Source organism: Dendrobium catenatum, unplaced genomic scaffold, assembly GCF_001605985.2.
Source record: "Dendrobium catenatum unplaced genomic scaffold, ASM160598v2 original_scaffold_211366, whole genome shotgun sequence".
Taxonomy (NCBI): domain Eukaryota; kingdom Viridiplantae; phylum Streptophyta; class Magnoliopsida; order Asparagales; family Orchidaceae; genus Dendrobium; species Dendrobium catenatum.
In genome coordinates this window covers 267,527-287,296 of record NW_021529777.1, presented here as the reverse complement: position 1 = coordinate 287,296, position 19,770 = coordinate 267,527, and the positions used below count along the sequence as shown (strand labels likewise).

Sequence of the window (19,770 nt, the reverse complement as noted above, 5' to 3'; positions counted from 1 at the left end):
AACATAAATAGGGGACCACAATTAAATGGTTTGGTTGGGTTACTGACTAAGCCTAGAATGCAAACAACTTGGCTATCCAAACAATCCAAATAAGCAATCGTTCATTATAAAATAAGCTAGCTGAAAAAAACAATTGGCCGGTTTGATTGTTGGTTTTATTTTATCAAATGTATGAAACACATTATCCTCAAACTCTTAAGGACTGAACAGTTGCATGAATAAATTTTTGCCATTCAAATTCATGCATGACTATTGGATGTTGGGGATATCCAATGCCTAGGAATCCATGGCCAATATATGCAAGCATGCATGTATGTATTATGGATGCACGGCCAATATGTAATCATTTGCTGTCATGCATACATGTATTTGTTCATTCATGCCTGCATGCATGCAGCCATGCATCCAAGTATGGCACCATTGGCAATTATGGACGTCGGTGACCATGCAATATAAATTCATGCACAGTCAGTTGTGATCAGATATTTGCAGAGGCCCAAATGTTGATTGAGGCGGTTAGTTACAAACAATAACTGGGGGCATGCATGCATGAAAGGTGGCAATGGTCAAACATCATATACTGCCAACAAAGATCAATCTTTGGCTGTAGATGATGATAGATGATTATCGGATACCCGAATGACGAGTGCCAGTACATGTAGTTGATCATATATGATTTTATGTATGATAGGTAGCTGACATTCATTGCCCAACTTGACGTTGTTTAATGAAAGTTCTAAATAGTCCAAACTAGAACATTAATTTATTAAAAATCATCAATAAATGATGAAACAATTTTTAATCAAACTGAAGGAACTTATTTTGGTTAATTTGATCAACTGGTATGTTTAAGACCATAAAATGCACAGCTCTAGCATGAAATAAGCAAAGCAGCAATGGCATACAAATCAGCACGGATAAATACCAAAAAAGACTTTTAAACATCTGATTTTTTGCTTAAAATTGTTCATGCATATTAATTTGGCTAAATATATTACAATTGAAAAAGAGCATTTTCTGTAAGTAGCATTCACACATGCAATCCTTGAAGCTCATAATCCCTTGAACTATCAATATTAACTTTACAAAAAGTAATAATCATAAATAAATTCAAAAAATTAAATTATTAAAGCATGTGAGAGCATTGACTTTAGTTTCATATTGGATAAATAAACCAGATGCTGGTGTAGAATATCAAATGCTTAGATGTTATCCATAGGCTTACCCTTTTGGATTGAAAATATATTTTACTATTTATTTATTTGACCAAACGTTATCCCCACTTTATTTTTATCTACCCTAATATGTGGTATTATTGTTGATGGTTCTACAGGAATAGAGTGATTCATACCTTTTTTTTTTAGGCTCCAAGAGGTCTTGACTAACTTATACCTGTGTTGAATAACGTTCAAGTGAGATTAGTCCAATGGAAACTTTATACGGTTGAGTAAACTCTTGGTGCATGGTACTTGATATCGACGAGAAGATTCAATTCTAGGTGAGAAATATATTGGGGTAAAAATACCTTATGTTTGGCTCTAACCCATAGATTTATTGAAAACAAATTTGAACATTTGTGTATCTGGCCCAATTTCAATACCACTTTAGTTTCATCCCCCTTACACAAATGAAAAAACTTTGGGCCATAGAACTAATACAAATCTAGGAAATGAGCTAACTGCTTTTGCTTGCCACAAAAAGGGAGGCTTTGATGGTCTAGGGTGAATTTGTTGAACTTATCAAAGGAGAAGCCACTTAAAGAGTTCAATATTAAGATTGCCATTACAATTAAATAGAAACTTTTGTCGCACTTTCTCTTTCTCCTCCCATCAATAAAAACAATTTATGAATTTCATTGTAGTGCCTCTAACAAGGAAGAGATCAAAGACTATTGGCGCTAATAGTTTTGGTAGTTGACATGAAGTCTTACCTCTTTTCTCTACTTCTCATTTTCTTCTCACTTTTCTCATATGGTCGTTCTTCTCTTTCAGTCTCCAATCATCGGACAACCTCGACAAGGGTTCTATGGAGAGCTCAAGCTTGCTAATAGGGAAGAAACTAATTGTGTGTGTGCGGGGGGGTGGGGGGAAGGCAAGAAAAATATATCAGTATATTACCTAGGTCTCTTATGTCTAGATGGCACATTGCATAAAACATTTTATGAAAATGCGTCACATAGGTTCCAAATTATTTTAAGATTTCATTGTGGTACTTTAGCTTGATTTCTAATCTTCACTATTGTTTCTTATGCCTGAGGACATCATGAATTCACCATTATATTAAGTTATGCAACACTGCACACGATCTTTTTGAATGATTGGATGCATTCTAAATACAATATTGTGCTTCCCTCAAAGATGGGATGTTGAAGATGGTAAGAAAAGCTTTTGAAGAGATCTAAGCTAAAGGTGGCTGAGGATAATCCATTAAGGTATGGGCGAGTCATTCCACCGTTGTCGAATGACAAGATGTAAAAGAGAAAGGCAGCTTCACTATGAATTAAGAGACTAGGATAAATAGGTTTTGGCAAAGGAAGGTGTTGGGGATTATTGGTATCATGGAGATTGTCAGAGAATGTTAGTGATGCAAGCATTAGAGATAGGAGGAGAGGGCGGTGACTACATTAGAAACACAATAGGAAATGGAGAAAATGTATGGTTGTTCTTGCCACTTTTCTCTATAATTATGATTCTATTACATAAAGACCGTCATGTAAGAATCTTGCATGTGAGGGGAGAAAAAGAAGAGCTATCAAAAATATAGATTTACATGAGGCATAATATAAAACTTAGGTAGATGCAGGATATTTAGCCAAAAATAATTACTATATTAAATTGCATTAGCTAATTCAATCTAATTAAGTTAATTAGTGTGATATAAGTTATTAATTATTGAAAAATATAATAGATTCTTGTATCAAACTTTGAATAGAGTTATGGTTTAATGTTGTAAAATTGCAACTTTATCCTTAACAAATTATTCTTTTGAAATTGACTTAATATTCAAATTACATAAATTTGTAAAATTGAAGGAAGATTCGTGATTAGAATAGTTCCATAATTGTGTAATAATTATTAATTCAATATTTTGATTTAACTAAATAAAAAATAAAAATAATTATTATTATTTATTATAATTCAAGCTTTACACTAGATTATGTAGTTCGACACAATTATTTTTATTTGGGTTTTCTTAATTTATATACAAGGGCATTCTAACAAGAACAAATTAAGGTCGAGTTTTTTAACCAAAATATTGCAATTGGATTTTAAAGACACGTGTTTTGTTAACTATTGCATAAACCTTATTCTTTATCATGGTGTCACCCACCATTGACATTTATATATGACCTAAGAATGAATTTGTTGTACTCCATCCATTATATTCAGGCATGTGTTTGCTTAATTAATAAGCAAGCCAAACATAAATGATTTTTTAGCTAGTTAATGAATTTAATATCATTCATGAAGGTTTTATAGTCAATGAACTGAACCTAAGAACATCCCAAATTACTCATGTTCAGCTTGTTTGCATTGCTACATGTGCCATCACTGAAATTCTATCAATAAATTTCCATTTAGTTGGCGTAAACCGTCTACCAAATCTAAGGTACAATATAAATATAGAAGATAGAGTGCACCCTTGGAATTTATTAAAAAGGATAAAAAAGAACGTACAAAACTTATCAAATGGAGAAACCAAAACCAGCTCATAGGTTTCTTGATGCTTCTCGCAACACAAGACCAGCCAAGAAAAAATATCTCACGAACTGATAAACCTAGATAAATCATCAAGTTATTCACAACATGATAATAAAAATTTACTCCAATATACTGCTAGACATACACCGTTTCTCCATCTCTTCATAAGTACTAAGAATTTAGCAAATTCATTAAGCAAATTCCTCCTTTGCAGATATATCAAAGTGGCAGTCCAGTTTTTTTTTTTTTCTTTACCCGAATAAAAGAAAATTCTCTGTTTATGACTACTCATAACACCTCAAATTTGTTAATACTGATACGAAGAGTTAAATATAGAATTGCACACACTTCAAAATGTAGCCGATGACTTACTTAAATAGGTAAGCCCTATCATAGAAGTTATTCTACCAATCAGTCTTATCAAACAATTTACAAATTAAAATTTATTCAGTTCCTCAAAATCAGCGCCAAAAAAATTTTCACTCTTTAACTATGAGGTTCACCTTCATCTTTTATGATCTTCCTCAGCTGATGAAGGTTAATAACTGAACTTTTTTTATATTATATCTGAAGTCCACCGTGTAATAGGCCAACCTTTTGTACTATCTACCCTCCACGAATATCCAGAGGATCATCTTACCAGCATAAACACTCTTCTACATAGGCTTCTGGATTAACATCATTTAACATAGCAGACAACAGCTAAGCAGCTAAGAATAGAAAATAAAAAAAAGCTTCGGGAACAATGTAGTAATCATGTTAAAAAACTCCAAAAAAACGGACTCATACCTCCAATATCTGAAAAAGCCAATTTCTCCTGTAAAATGACCTTTGCACCAATAGATGCTACAATTGGGGTAGCAAAGTTCAGACAAATAGCATATGACAGCGGTAGATTTTTTACACTGAAGGTAAAAAAAGGACAAGCCGCAGTTACTCAACCGATAAATCAACAAATTTAAGATTCCGTAAAATGAAAGAGTTGAGGATAAACTATTATGGAGGTATTATGGCATTGAAATGTATTTTCCTTGAAAAAAAGAACTTGACATAAAATGATGTATTTAAGGAATTGCAGAAATATAACAAAAAAATTAAGGCTGTATAAAGTGCTAAGCGACCTCAAGGCTATATTGTTGCCCAACGCTTGAGGCTAGGTGCTGCCATGAACGAAGTAATGCACTAAAAAGGAAACGTCTTAAGACAGAGTAAACTTATTATAATTATGATGAATACTTGTGAAGGGTATGAAAAGATAACCAACACAAAACTACATTTTTCTAGTTGGTCACTATAAGTATTCTTTATTTTTAAAGTATTCTTTCATTGCTTTATTTTATTTTATTTTTCTTTCAAATAGCTGAAAATTACTATTATTGTGCGTATCATTATATTTGCTAAAATTTATTTTTTTCTGGTTTAATTTTGCTCCCAAAGAATGCTTTTAATAACACCGCATTGAACTACATTAGGCAAAACAATGGATTTTCAAATTCTATTGCGTTCCAGGCACAAACATTAACAAAAACGATTTTCATAAATAGTACAATTTAACTGATTTAGTTTGTAATATGTATAACTTAAAGAAAGTAAAAAATCTCCTATTTAATATTTGATCTTCAGCTTTATTCATTATCTCTTATCCTCATTGAATTTGTATCATATTCCTTTTCTCCGCATTTTCATGCTCTTCATCCTCAAGACTTAATTGCTATAAAATTTGAAGCCCTTACGCAAACATTTAATGCTATTTTCAAACCAATCTATGTCAAATTGTCATTGTAAAAAACTAACTCATCCTTAATGCTTCAAGGATGCACATCTCTAATTAAGAATTTCGGCATGGTTTCCAAATGATTCTGTTCATTTCCAACATGAGAAAAACTCATCGTCTCCCAGAAGCTATATAGTAGATTTTAATAATCACGGCCATCAATCATTAAGTCGACAAATTATTCAGTGCCAAGTTTTGTGGGTGGTGGGTGCGATGCTAGTATTGGTGGCTATGCGTGTTTGTATATATATCACTAGACATGATCAAGGGTATATTTGAACATAGTTTGTTGGATTCTTTAAAGTAATCCTTTGTTTAATACAAATATACTTAGCTATAATATGTTTAAGTTTAGGATATCTGGATGACTAGGAAAACTGATATTGGTTTGTTCTTAATAGTTCTCATTTGTATGATATATAACACTTAAACTTAGTGGTTGGAGAGTGGTTACATATGAAAAGAACATAAAAGTCGCATTCAAGTTTATATATACACTACAGAGAAAGTAATGCTTCAGTCCTCAAAATAAATGTTTGTATGGTATGATTTATGTACCTTAAACTTAAGAGTTTGATGAGTACTTATGTACGAAAAGAACTCAAAGTCACATAAAAATTTATACATACTTTACAAGATACAAATTTATACATACTTTACAAGAAAATCAATGCTTCACTCCCCAAAATAAATTTTTATTTAAATCATTGCCTTGTCATTATCCACATAGCAATGCCACTGCCTCAAATAGAAATGTCACTACCCTGCAGCAGCTAACTAGCATCTTATGTCTCCCAATCTAGAAACATTTTTTAGGATTTCCATTATAAAATAGTAGAATTACATAATGAGTTATTAACTATTAATAATACATAACAAATTCTATCAAACTTTGCAAAAAATAGAACAATTATTTAAATCTGTTTAACATTCCCTTAATATTCCATCAATGTAGTCCACCTGCAACAATCCCTCCCCTCCACATCTTTTGATAGCAATGGGAAGGATTAATGACATATAGGTGAGTAGCTACCAAAAGTAAACAGACGTAAAACAACTACGAACTAATGATGCATGATGGTCGCAATACGAGGAACTAAACATAGGAGCTGAAGGATGGATATGGCGATAAGTGGGGTGTGATGCAAACTAACAACGGGGACAATTGGCAGTAGTACATTGGCATCACATGTGTGACAAGGACAATTGGCAGTTGTACATTGACATCACATGGCCCACAAAGAAAAAAAGAGTACTCTAGGAGTTTCCAATACATGGATGGCAGCAAAACAGATGACACAAGTACAAAGTTATGACTAACCCCTTATTGACTAGCGCTGGGGCTGCGAATAATCATAGAGTGAAATATCAAGATGGAGAAGATTTCTACTAAAATAATGATATTTTAGAATCAGGTGGGATCTATGTTATTACACTAGCTTCAGTATCACAGTATTAAAAATATCTACAAAGTTTCAAACTAATTTATGTGTCATCAACAAATAAAATTATGAAATAATCTTAAATACATAAACCCTGCATTGATATCTATAACAATCCAACAATTTATAAGCAGCATCTTTCCATCTACAACAATCAAACCATTTTTGGACAGCACCTTTCCATCTATATATTTTCGGCAATCCGTTGATAGTAGCATTCAATTTTTGCTGTATAAAGAATTTGCATTTTAGAATTCCTTTCTTACCCATTTTCCACCAATTATGTGTAGTTTCTTCTTGTTCTGCTTTAAACACGTGAAAAGAGCATAAATTAAGTCATAAACTCTCATATTTTCTTATCTCCTTTCTTCTAATTCTAAATTTCAAAACATCATCAAAGCTAATAAGGTTCTACCCCCCATGAGGATGATGACACATTCAATATGGAGTCTCTCCTCCAAACTGACAGGTCCTTCACCAAAACTAAAAGCTAGTCTTCATCCAATAAGAGTGACAAAAACATATATTAATGATCCTACTAGAAAAAAGATGATGGCAGTTGCCACAAAGAAGCCAGTGGTTAATCAACTGACAACTTCAATGTTAGAAATCAACTTTAAAATGATAAATCAATATCTAAAACATGATAAATCTATGATAAAATACTAGATTGAAAATTTTCAAAGAGTAATATCAACAAAGACAAATCATCACATCTCTGCTTCTAGTCATATTGACAATTAAGTCAAATACAAGCAATTATTCTACTGATAGAAGCTTATTCTGAAATATTATTGGCATGAGCTTGGTTGTTCAAAAAGATAAATTCTCAAATGCCCTCATCATACACAAGAAAAAAAAAACTACTACTTAAATGGTAGAGTAAAGAGCATTAGATCATAAGATAAGAGACAAAATATCTTTTAATATTATTGCCCATGCCATAAAAATTATAATGTTCAAATTACAAAATGGGTCAACATCAACTATGGTCAAAATAGGTTTTGTCATTCTCTTAAAAAATGACATTTGACAATATGCTTGTGGCGTCTAATCTAAATTGCAACTTATTATTAATATGTAAGTTCATCTAAGAAAAAAATTGTATAGCTAATTTCTCCTCTAATCTTTATCACTAATAGGATTAAAACTTAAGAAGTAAAACAAAATTGTGTTCAAGAATCCATAAATAATGATCTCTCAAGCAAGGTATGAGCTCAAACAACTGGTTGTATATCCACCAAAACCTCCACTTTAAACTCCAAGCACACTTAAAAAATGATAGTGATGTTTAGCTTAGAACTATTTCTTTACAATGAAAAATTAATTCCTTCCCTATTCACCAACAAAAATTCAAAGGATTGTTTGTATAAAATTAGCCATCTAACTAAACACACTCGTATTTCTTATTCCAATCAAACCTACACATCTTCACAATCCTTTGCTTTAGTCCAAAATGATGTGTGGGGGCTATCGAGAATTAAATTTCTAGAGTTAGATGGTTTATTTCTTTCATCAATGATCATACCATCTCACCGGATTTTTTTAATGAAAGAAAATATGAAGAGGAACAAATTTTAAACTTTTCAACACCATGATCCACTTAATTTCAATCCAAAACTCACATCTTAAAACCAACAATGCCAAAGGATACTTCAAATGTATCTAAAAAATTCTCTCCTCCACCAAAGAATTATCTACTGAAGTTTATATGTCTACACCACTCAATAAAATATTATTGTTGAAAGGAAAATGAACATCAACTAAAGGTTGCTAGATCAATAATGTTCCTCACAAATGTTCTTAACTACATGAAAAGCCGTCCTAACAAATACGTATCTCATATTCTCATCAATAGAATTCCTTTAAAAATACTATAGTTTTAAAATAATATTCAAACCCTTCTTTATTCATATCCAAAAATCAAAGTTATCTCTTCTATTCCCTTAAAAAAAATTTGAATGCTCAATTTTTATTCGCATTCTTTCTTAGCATCAGTGCATTGAATACTCATATATATATATATATTTATATAATTCCCCAATTGATAGATAAATTTAAAATTATATGGACAAAACCCTATCTTGAACACAAACTTCACAACTCCAAACTTGAAATTCAAAGGAAGAAAATTAAAGAATAAGAATATCAAATTGATGGACAATGAACATTTCTCATTACCCTCAACCTCAATAGAAAGTACATGGTATTGGCCATCAATAAAAGTGCACACCTATATTTAAAAATTAAAACACACACACACACACAAATAAGGTATGTAAACTCAAAATCTCTGCAGTCTCAAACAATCCCTTCATACTAGCTTGACAGATTATCCAAATATGCATAAAAGTGTGGATACACTAAGTGCCAAGCTAATCACACTCTTAAGCAACCACTCACCTAAACAAATTTAAAAAATATGTATATATGATTATGATTGTGTACATAGATGATATTATATTGACAAGTGACTTGAGGAAGAATTAATTAGATTAAAAGGGTTTCTAGTATGAAAATTTGAGATAAAATACTAGATAACTCTAAAATCTTTCTTGGTATGGAAATAACATGATCGAAACAAGGTATTCTAATTCTCCAAAGGAAATACATTCTTTCTGTACTTCAAGAAACAATAATTCTTAAATGTAAGCACACAGACACTCCAATGGACAAAAAAAATCAGATCACTACAAACAACATGCCCATCAATAATGGTAGGCATCAACGCACTATGAGCAAACTCATCTACATTGTTTCCTTGTTGATGTTGTAAGACAATATTTGAATAACCCTATTGAATACCACACAACAACTGTTAATTGCTTCTAAGGTACCTCAAACTGACACAAAGAAAGCGCATGTTATACAAAAACACCCAACTAGGAAATAGAAATTTTCACTGATGCTAATTGGATTGGAGACACATTAGACAAAAAATCCACATCAGGTTATTATACTTATGTAAGGGGAAACCCAATTACATGGAGAATTAAGAAATAATATGTGATCACAACTCTCAAAAAGAAATGTTAAAGCTGAATACTGATAGATCGGTCCAGCCGGTCCAAACAGGACCAGCTTATGGATACAGAGGCAGAATTCTCCACCTCCTGCGTATGCCGAGCAAACCGTCAGGTTCCAAAGAGCTTTTCAGGAAGGTTTTTTGAGGCAGTTGGGAGGGAAAATTGAATGTAGGGATTGTTTAGAGATTTCCTTTTGGATTGTATGAATTAAATAATTTGTTTTCCTACGATTAGGGCATCTTGAATTTGGCTGAAATTTGAGCTCTTAGGTTTCTTTTGGGCTCTAGCGGCGTCTAGAGATTTGGGAGAGATAAATCCTCTTCTCGAATAGAGGATTAATTGTATCTTGGTATTTTCCGTTTCTCTTATCAAATAATACAAATTATCTATTGTTTTCGTGGTTTTTTGTTTCCTATCAAATACATGGAAATAGCTATTAACCCTATGAGTTTCAACTTGCATTAAAATATTTTAATGATCAAAACATAATTTGATAAGAATTACTAATGTTTAAATAAATTTTGTACATGTTTAGGTATTAACATTTTACGCAGAAATAGGAAGAACAACATATCCATTAATAATGGTAGTGGAAATGATAATGAATATGATCAAAATCTTATGATTCTAGTGGACCTTGGTATATTTAGTCAACAAAGGCAGTAGATCCAACCTCACCGAAAGATCTTTGTGGACAAGTATGGGTTATTTCATTAAAGAAGACCTAGTAGATCTAGAGTGGATATTTGCCTAAGGAAACCACTTTAAATCAATCATAGCTAACAAATGGGCATGTTCCATATTAGGTGTTTCATATTGTTGACTCCAAAAATTCATACCCCGGCCTCTCTACGCCCCTTTTTCCTTTTTTTTATGGGTCGTCGAGGAGAGTTTTAACGAGTAACTTTCGAGGCAAATTTTCAAAAGACATATTGGGTTTTGAATAAGACATTACCCAAAAAATGTCCTCATTTTGTGAGGACTTTATGATATGAGTTCAGGTTTCCTATAGGCGCAAGCCCCTATAGTTAATTATCCCTCACGATATTGAGAGAGAACTTTCAATTAAGGCTAGTCAAATACATAATATTCGATGTATAGTAGCAACATGATTGAGTATTTGAAAATTTAATTTTTTAAAATTAAAAAATTTACCACCTTGCACTTAAAGAGGATGGCAGGGGGAATGATGATAGACGCGATCAAGATCACATAATTCCATCATCCCAGATCATTATGATCCATAGTCTACTTAGTTAGAGGAGGTAATCGACCAAACCTGACATAAGGATCCTTGTCAATAGCCATGGGTTGTTTCATCCAAGGGTACCATGTTGACTGGTATGAATATTTATCTAAGAGGATAAATTTGAAGCTACCTTAGCCAACATAGGGCTTTGTGTCCTATCGATCATATCTTATTTAATCATTACTCAAGGATTTAACATCGTTGGGGAACATGCAGACTTTGACCATGACCGTAATTTAATGGTGCCATTTGGCGGTAAGACCAGCTAGTCAGAGGGTCCCGATCATAATCGTTTACCTGTGTGTCATTTGGCGGCAAAACTACCAGTTAGAAGATATGTGTCACGTCCTTACTGGCAAAAGACGGATTGAGAATGAATTCTAGTGATATTCTCGACTAGATATTTGCTCTTTGTGAGCTGAAGTGATTTTCACATTTGTCCACCTATGCAAATTGTTGTAAAGGGTGGATGTGTATTTTTTTTCTTTAAGCATTTAGGTGTTTTATTTCAAATTTAAATAAATCATTGGAAATTTTGAATATCGAATGAGAATTTAAGAGGCATTTTAAATATTTGTGGTCCCCTCTAGTTGAGATTTTTTGTTAACATAGCCATCATTGGAAATTTCATGGGCAATTTTATGTTCTCAGTTGAACCTTGTCGACACTGTACTTACTGACAGAGGATCAGGTTCATTGTAAGTTTTATGCCTCTGTTAGTGAATTTTTTTTTATAGACCTGTAATGCCTAATATGAAAGTATTAAAACAAATATTTTGGTCGACGTCATGATCGTATATTTGTTCAATAGTTCAAGTCGGGTCGACTCCTATCTATTCACATAGAATGATTGAACTCGAACTTAGGTTCATTTTTTGACCCATGCAGCATCATCAAAGGTCACATGTGTGCATACAACATGCTCGTCAGGTCCCATGCAAGTATATACTTTTATATGCATTTTGTATTATGTGTTTTATCTTTTGCAATGTGTATATGCATGATGTAACTACGTCAATGCGAATTTCAATGCATGGGGGGTTTCTACAATATTCAACTATAAGTAATTTTGTAGGTGATGATCATTTGGAAAATACACAAGTTTTGTATTTAAGGGCATGTAAACGTCTTATGTCCGCTTGTGCGAGTGTTGCAGATATAATGGTGTGTTATAGTAGCATACTTTCATATGGCGTTTGCAGATCATGGGAAGCGATAACATTAATGTATAATGTATGGTGAATAACTGTTCATGCCTTCAGAGCTAATGCCTTAGTAGTCTCAAGCCTCTCCTGTAATACTCTGTCAATTTTCATGGGACTACAATCCTTTAGAGGTTCAATAGTGAGGTATCATAATCTGATGAGTCCAAAGGCTCGACTGATGTACTATTAATTTCTTTGTCTTCACTTCATCATAAGGTAGTCACCTCGAAGCATGAATAGGACAAAGAGCATGATAATTTTCAGCATCCCAACGACATTCTAGTATCTAATATGCATATGGGATGTGGATGCTTCTCCTAAGTGAGTTGCTAAGTTCATCCTATATTAATCTTCAGTGCTTGTAGGGAATGATACATTTGTTTGTAGGGTAGTATTGCAGTGAGGTTGCTTTATCTGTTACATGCCTTTAGTGCCTTGCACACAAATTTACTATTGTGCTTGTCGCAAGCTGCTTGTACATGTTGGCAGGGAGTTTACACATTCACAATTTACTCATTGTCATTGCTTGCTTGCCTTTCAATTTTCATGGTAGCTACTGCGTATATATGGAAGACAATTGGCATCGGTTGTAGGGAATTGTCACTCTACAATTTTAGCGCTCACGTCATTCTTTTGGTAAGTTAGCACATTCATCAAGAGTTCTTAGTGGGTTAACAAATTCATTAGAAGCTCCCTCCATTGGTGCCTTCAAGCTATCTTCACAAGCCTACAGACTGACTAATATGAACATTAGGAATTCTATGTTGCTTGCGCGTGGGTTATTGGAGGTTTCATTTGCTTGAAGTTCTAGCTGCCACAAGTTCCACTTTGTTCATTGATATTCATTTGAATGGTCCAAACTGTCATCCGGCATTTGTATTTTAGTTATTATTGTGCATTTTAAAGTTTAGGGTCTAGTTCCCTATTGTACATTTTGCTAATTATGTTGAAATCAGGTCCCCTATTAGTCAGAATTTTGGCAGCATCCTGACGTCTCCCCCATTTAGGAAAAATTCGGGGAATCTTAGCCTTCCCACCATATCAAGAAAGATGTGCATGATCAATATCGGATGACACCATGGCCATAGTCTTTAATCCCACTATGTCAAGAAAGGTGTGCATGGCATGTTTAAAAATGCACAATTCTTTCCTTGCGGGCACTGAGGCACGTACAATGGTACTTAAGTGTTGCCCCGCCATACTAGGAAAAGCATGCACAAGGCTTACCTGCCTCGTCTTAAGCACCACAATGAGTTTCCTCCCACCGCGCTAAGAAAAGCGTGCATAGGTGGTTGCTCGTCGCACTGCAAGTGCCGAGGATAGGATTCGCGGGTTTAGTGACATTTATACCTTTGTAAGGAGGCAACGATGACGGCGATGTCGGCCGAGGGCGGCGACGAAGAAAAAATGAACATATATATATATATATATATATTCTTTTTCCTTATCTTTTTTTTTATCTTTTTTCTTCTTTTTTTCTTTTCCTCACTTTTTTTATTTTTATAATAATAAAAGTAATAATAATGATAAAGTATCATTACCATTATTATTATTATTATTATTATTATTATTAGTAATAATAATAATTAAACAACAATAACAACAACCACAAGCCTTTGTCTCACTAGGTGGGGTCGGCTACATGAATCCTTTTTTGCCATTGTGTTCAATTAAAAGTCAAATTTTCATTTAAATCTAATAAGAAATATTATTTCTAATATTTTCTAACCAAGTCTTTTTAGGTCTACCTCTAATCTTTCTTAACATAGTCAAATATAATACCTCAACTTTCCTAACCGGGTCATCGGAAGGCCTCCGTTTAATGTGAGCAAACCATCTAAGGCGACTCTCTCTAATCTTATCTTCCACTGGAGCTACTCCAACTTTTCCTGTATATGCTCATTTCGTATCCTATCTCTAAGGGTCAAGCCACTCATCCACCTAAGCATCCTCATCTCTGCAACACTTAACTTAGTATTATGCTTCTCTTTTAATGGCCAACATTCGGCACCAATAAAGCATTGCAGGTCCTCACCAACATCTTATAGAATTTTCCATTGAGATTGAGGGGGACTTTTCTATCACACAATAAACCCGAAGCATTCCTCCACTCAACCATCCAACTTGAATTCTGTTGATAATATCCCCATCAATTTCACCATCATTCTGAACAATAAACACAAGATATCTAAAACGTGTACTCTTATTAATTACTTGATCGCCCAAAGTCACAATCCCCTCACTAGGTCTATTGCTACTAAAATTACACTCCATATATTCAGTTTTAGATCTACTCAAGCGAAAACCTTTAGACTCTAAAGTTGACCTCCATAATTCAAGTTTACCTTCAACTCCCTCTCTAGTCTTGTCAACAAGAATAATATCTTCAGCAAAAAGCATACACCAAGGTACATCCTCTTGCAAATGTCTAGTGAGAACATCCATGACTACAACAAAAAGATATGGACTTAAGGCTGATCCTTGATTTAACCCAACCGAAATAGGAAAATACTTGGTCAAACCACCTTGTGTTTGAACACAAGTAATAGCTCCAACATACATATCTTTAATGATTTGAATATAAGCATTATTAACTCCTTTCTTTTGAAGAACTCTCCATAGCACTTCTCTTGGAACTTTATCATATGCTTTCTCTAAATCAATAAATATCATATGTAGATCCTCCTTATTCTCTCTATATTTCTCCATTAAATCTCTCAATAAATGTATGGCTTCCATAGTAGACCTACCCGGCATGAATCCAAATTGATTTTGAGAAGCATTAGTATCACGCCGCAACCTATGCTCCATAACTCGCTCCCATAATTTTAAAGGGAAGAGTATAATAATAATTAAACTAAATTAATAATAATAATAAAATTAAAAATAAGAGTATATAAATAAACCTTTTATTGTAGCGACTGGATCGAATGCTTGAGGAGATCAGGTAGCTGTGTGATTGAGCGAGGGAGTTCGAGGATAACATGAAGGGAAGATCTGCGAGCTGTAGGGCTTGGATCGGCAAAGTGATTCAATTAGTGGCTTCTGCATGTGATGAGGGGGTTGAGCTAAGATGCAGAGAATGAGAACGGGAGAGTGAGAAGGATCAGTTGTTGCATGTGTGAGGCTCAGCGGGTGCGCTCGACGAGTTCAAGCATTGAGTGAGAAGGATCGAACGACCGACGAGTTAGAAAGGGCTCTGCAATTGGATCAAATAGGGAAATTGACAAGATCGGGCCTCACGTGCGGCGTCGGGTGTTCAGTCCTAAGGTTCGAATTCGATTGGAAATTGTAGCTGTGGAAGATTTGAACTGCGTCTTGAGGAAGGGTTGGAGGAATCTCAGTCAGAGTGGCATTGACGTGTGACCTGAAGTAGGGATCAAGTCGGACGTCTGATTCAATGGGAGTTCACAGACAACGGTTGAGGTCGGCGTCAGCACAGTGAAGGAATAGGGCATGGTTGAGGGATTGGCACAGTGGTTTGTGGGCATCAGTGTGTTGGGCTTGAGGATTGGCATAGTGAAGGGTTGCAATTTCTAGAGTGCGGGTCGATCGAGGGAGAAAGAAGCGTCAGTTTGGAGTGGAGAAAACGGAGAAGGGTGCAGATGAGGAAGAAACGAAGGAGCTATGGAGTCATGAAGTTGAAAGAAATATGTGAAGGCTTCATTCGATTGGATATTAACGACGAGCACAGAAAGGCATCAAGGAGTGAATTGCGGGAAGCAGGACAAGCGACGTGGGCATCGGATCGTGCGTAGAGGGATACGTGGGATTTGAGCACGACTCTTGTGTGGAGAACAGTGTTGGCACCAATGCCAAACAAATTCGAACAAGTATGCGACGTGCAAAATTTGAGCAGGATTTCTAGGATTTTTCCGTGGAGGTCAACACTTATATCTCAAACTTAGAGATTTGGCCGATGGGAAAATACAATCTTAAGCCATAATCATAATATAATGGTGCCATCATTTACGCTAACCATCCAGTCAAAGAGAACATGCTACATCCTTACTTGTGTGAGATATTTGTGTTGTCATATGGATACACTTATATGGCACTAGCTCTTAGTGAGCTATGGTTGGAATTAAATTTATCATCCTTAACAACTTGGTGCGAAACATGGGAGGTAGCTGCTCAGAATAAAAACCAATTAATTATTGCTTTAAGTATTTTTCTTTTTTAATTTTTTAATTATTTTTGTAATCCTAAAGTGGTTGATCTTGGAGTTTGAGTGCATTTTTATTGTAATAAAATTTCCTTCTTTCGAGATTTATTTTCAACACGGACATCATCAGGAACGGACATATGCACATTAAGGCTAGATCATTATTTCATAAGTTATATCAAACTTTTTATCCATTCAAAGAGAATTGGGCTCAAGAAATTGTCGGCTTACAAACCTTATCCACTTTATTTGTTCACTTGTCAATGAGAAGTCTAGGAAAAACTATATATGCATTTGACATCTAAATTTAATTTCTTCAATATTATTGTGTATCATGCCTTAAATTTGAGGTTGAGCACACATACTAAATATTTGAGAAAGGCCCAAAAAATTGGGACTTATGAGGATGCCTACAGGTAGGGTGCCACATACTTTCTCTATAAATTAAGCTTTCATTATATAGGGTTTTCAAGGCCTTATGCAAATGTATAACAAAATTTACTAAAATAACAAAATAGATAAGACTCAGACCAACACAAAGTACTTACAAAGTTTGGACAAAGTGAATGTATTATCAATTATACTTGCTAACATGAATATCAATCTGACTTTCCATATTCAGGATTTAATATCATATAGACTATAGAGGTACTTTTGAGCCTCTAAAGTTTCTAGCAGGTATCTCTTAAAGTAGAGTTTCAGTAACCACAACACCAGTACAAGTTCCAATTAGAAAGCCAACTTTTAGCCTCAATATAAGATGTTGATCTAATTTTATCAGATGAGATTATATAAGGTTCTTCGAACGGGAATATTACTTTGTTCAATAGAGAGGTCATCCAACATCAGATGACTCATGGATGACTCTTGACAAGCTATAGAGCTTCTCCTGGCCTTCCGGATAAGTATTTTTAACATAACTCACTAGAGGAGAGTTCTTCATATCCCAAGGGAGTTAGCATTGATGGTGTGATTACAACAACAATATCAAGCTTTTCTCCATTTTGTTTTGTTAAGAGTCAAATTATATATAATAAACAAAGGTCATTGAAGGTGTGATTGATCAAATATTTTTATGCTTTATTTAGATATTTGCATTTAAGGGTTATTTGGATTGGCTTTATTAGGTTTTAATCCATGTCTTATTACTTTTATTTCAGTAGGTTTTATAATGGATTGAGGGGATCATAATGCTCGCTCTCTAAACAGAATTAAGAAAGCTGATGTGATAACACAGTACATTGGCTGAAGAAGCAAACAAACTGCAGAAATTTCTTGGCTTTTTGACTCGGATAATAATGTTTAATTTTTGTGTCACTCTTACCTCATAACTGAAGCTAACATGCCGATAGAAGAACCAAGCATTTATATGCCGGCACAATCAGAACCTCTCCTCATAACTTGCTTAAAGGGAGTATGACGTGGATATGTTGATAAAACAAAATGATAAAAGGATGGTGAAAAACTAAGGAGCATAAACTAGAATATCAAAGCAGAGAATTATATGAATGGAAAAAAAAAACTAGTACCAACCTATAAATGAAACTCATAAGTGAGATGAACCCACTCAGGGATCTCAGTATTAGTAGATTTCTTGCATGTTTTGGCGGAAATAATGGATGTCCAACCTTTCTTAGCCACAGAAATGACAAGATCAAGATAACGGTACATCTTGTAAATACAGATTCAAACAGTGGAACCGTCTGAACTGCCCATTAGAAAAAGAGAAGCAAAAAAAAAAAAAACATAAAGATTAGTAAGCATAAAAAATATGCACAACAAATTTTATTCTAATATTTACAACCATAACAAAAAACAATCAAATTTCATAAGATGATACAAAGCAATATCTGACCAAAACAAGCTAGCCTTAAAGAACATTTTGTTTGCAAGTGTGCAAAATGAAGGAATTGATTCCATATGATCAAATTAAAGATATAGATGACACAAAGGAAGAACTCCCCTCCCAAAATTGTAGATAAACAAAAAATAGAAACTAGGAAAGAAATTAACCATGAATTAGTCCAAAAAGTAAAATAAACATTTATATGTCTCTACTGAAGGGTATGCAATATGGTATGCTTTCCGATATGAATAACAGATTAGGATATCAAACCAAGCCAAGTAAAATCACGAAAATACCAAGTAAAATCACGAAATAAATAAATTCACAAAATGTTGTGGTAAGGTGATAGAAGATGGACTCAAAGTTCCAAAGGCGAAACTACCGAGTTTGCACCATAAACTACTATTTTAGTTGAAACAAAAAAACGATGAACATCAAGGACATACAACTCTGATGATCAAGCTTCTAGAATATTATTTACTATGCATTTGTAACGTCTCTTAGTTTGAAACATTTTAATGTAGCCAAGAAATGAAGTAGAATTTCAAGTAGATGGGAAGAGGAATGCCATTATTATGAAAAAAACAAAAAAAAATGGAGGTAAGTGAGGATTCACTCCCCCAAAAATTATGGGGAATCAATCACCTTGACAATCGGCTTAGCATTCAACCAAAGGAAATGCACTTATTCATTACATGGGAGAATCATTCAACTAAATAAAAAGAATCTCTTACTCTCCCTCATCCTTAAGCTCTCCCCAAACCCCTTCCACATTGATATTTATTACAGCCTCAAATATGATTTGTTGACCAATTAAATGAGGTTATTGGTGGTGTGTGGTGGTTGGGAACTACAATAAAATGAGCTCCAAGGTCACTGATAAGTGGTGATTGAAAGTATATTTGCAATCTAATGGGTACTTATTCAAGAATCCAAAAACATAGCATTACTAGAACACGGCATAAATTCTAGAACTACAATGCACCAAAGTGGCGCAGCACATGCCAGTGAAGTATTGGTACAAACATAAACAGCTATGGTTGTTACAGGCATTAACAGCTATCCTTGCATCATCTAACCACTCTTTTCCTTGATAAACTGCTTGCATCACTAGTACATGACACAAATTCTAATACCACAATGAAACAAACTGACAGTGCATGCCAGTGAAGTGTTGGCACAGGCCTTAACACCAATCTTCATAGCTTGGCTTGAATAGAATGCAAACAAATACAACTCATTCTTTACATGGAATACTCATTTATACCAGAAAACAAAAAATTGAAAACATGATGAGACCAAACACAAACAAGACCAAAAAATTCATGTGGTCTTGACTTCAAGGACTTACTATGCATTTGT

The 19,770-nt window shown here is 34.1% G+C and overlaps 1 protein-coding gene across 1 annotated transcript in view; it reads right to left on the bottom strand.

Annotated features, from left to right (window-relative positions):
- Positions 1–19,770, bottom strand: part of LOC110092606 — an 87,422-nt gene that overhangs the window by 52,961 nt on the left and 14,691 nt on the right. The window contains exons 6-7 of the mRNA XM_028692487.1: positions 18,096–18,270; positions 4,491–4,606 (exon numbers count right to left, since the gene is read on the bottom strand). Coding sequence (XP_028548320.1) covers positions 4,491–4,606; positions 18,096–18,270 — 291 coding nt within the window. The remainder of the gene's footprint in view (positions 1–4,490; positions 4,607–18,095; positions 18,271–19,770) is intronic.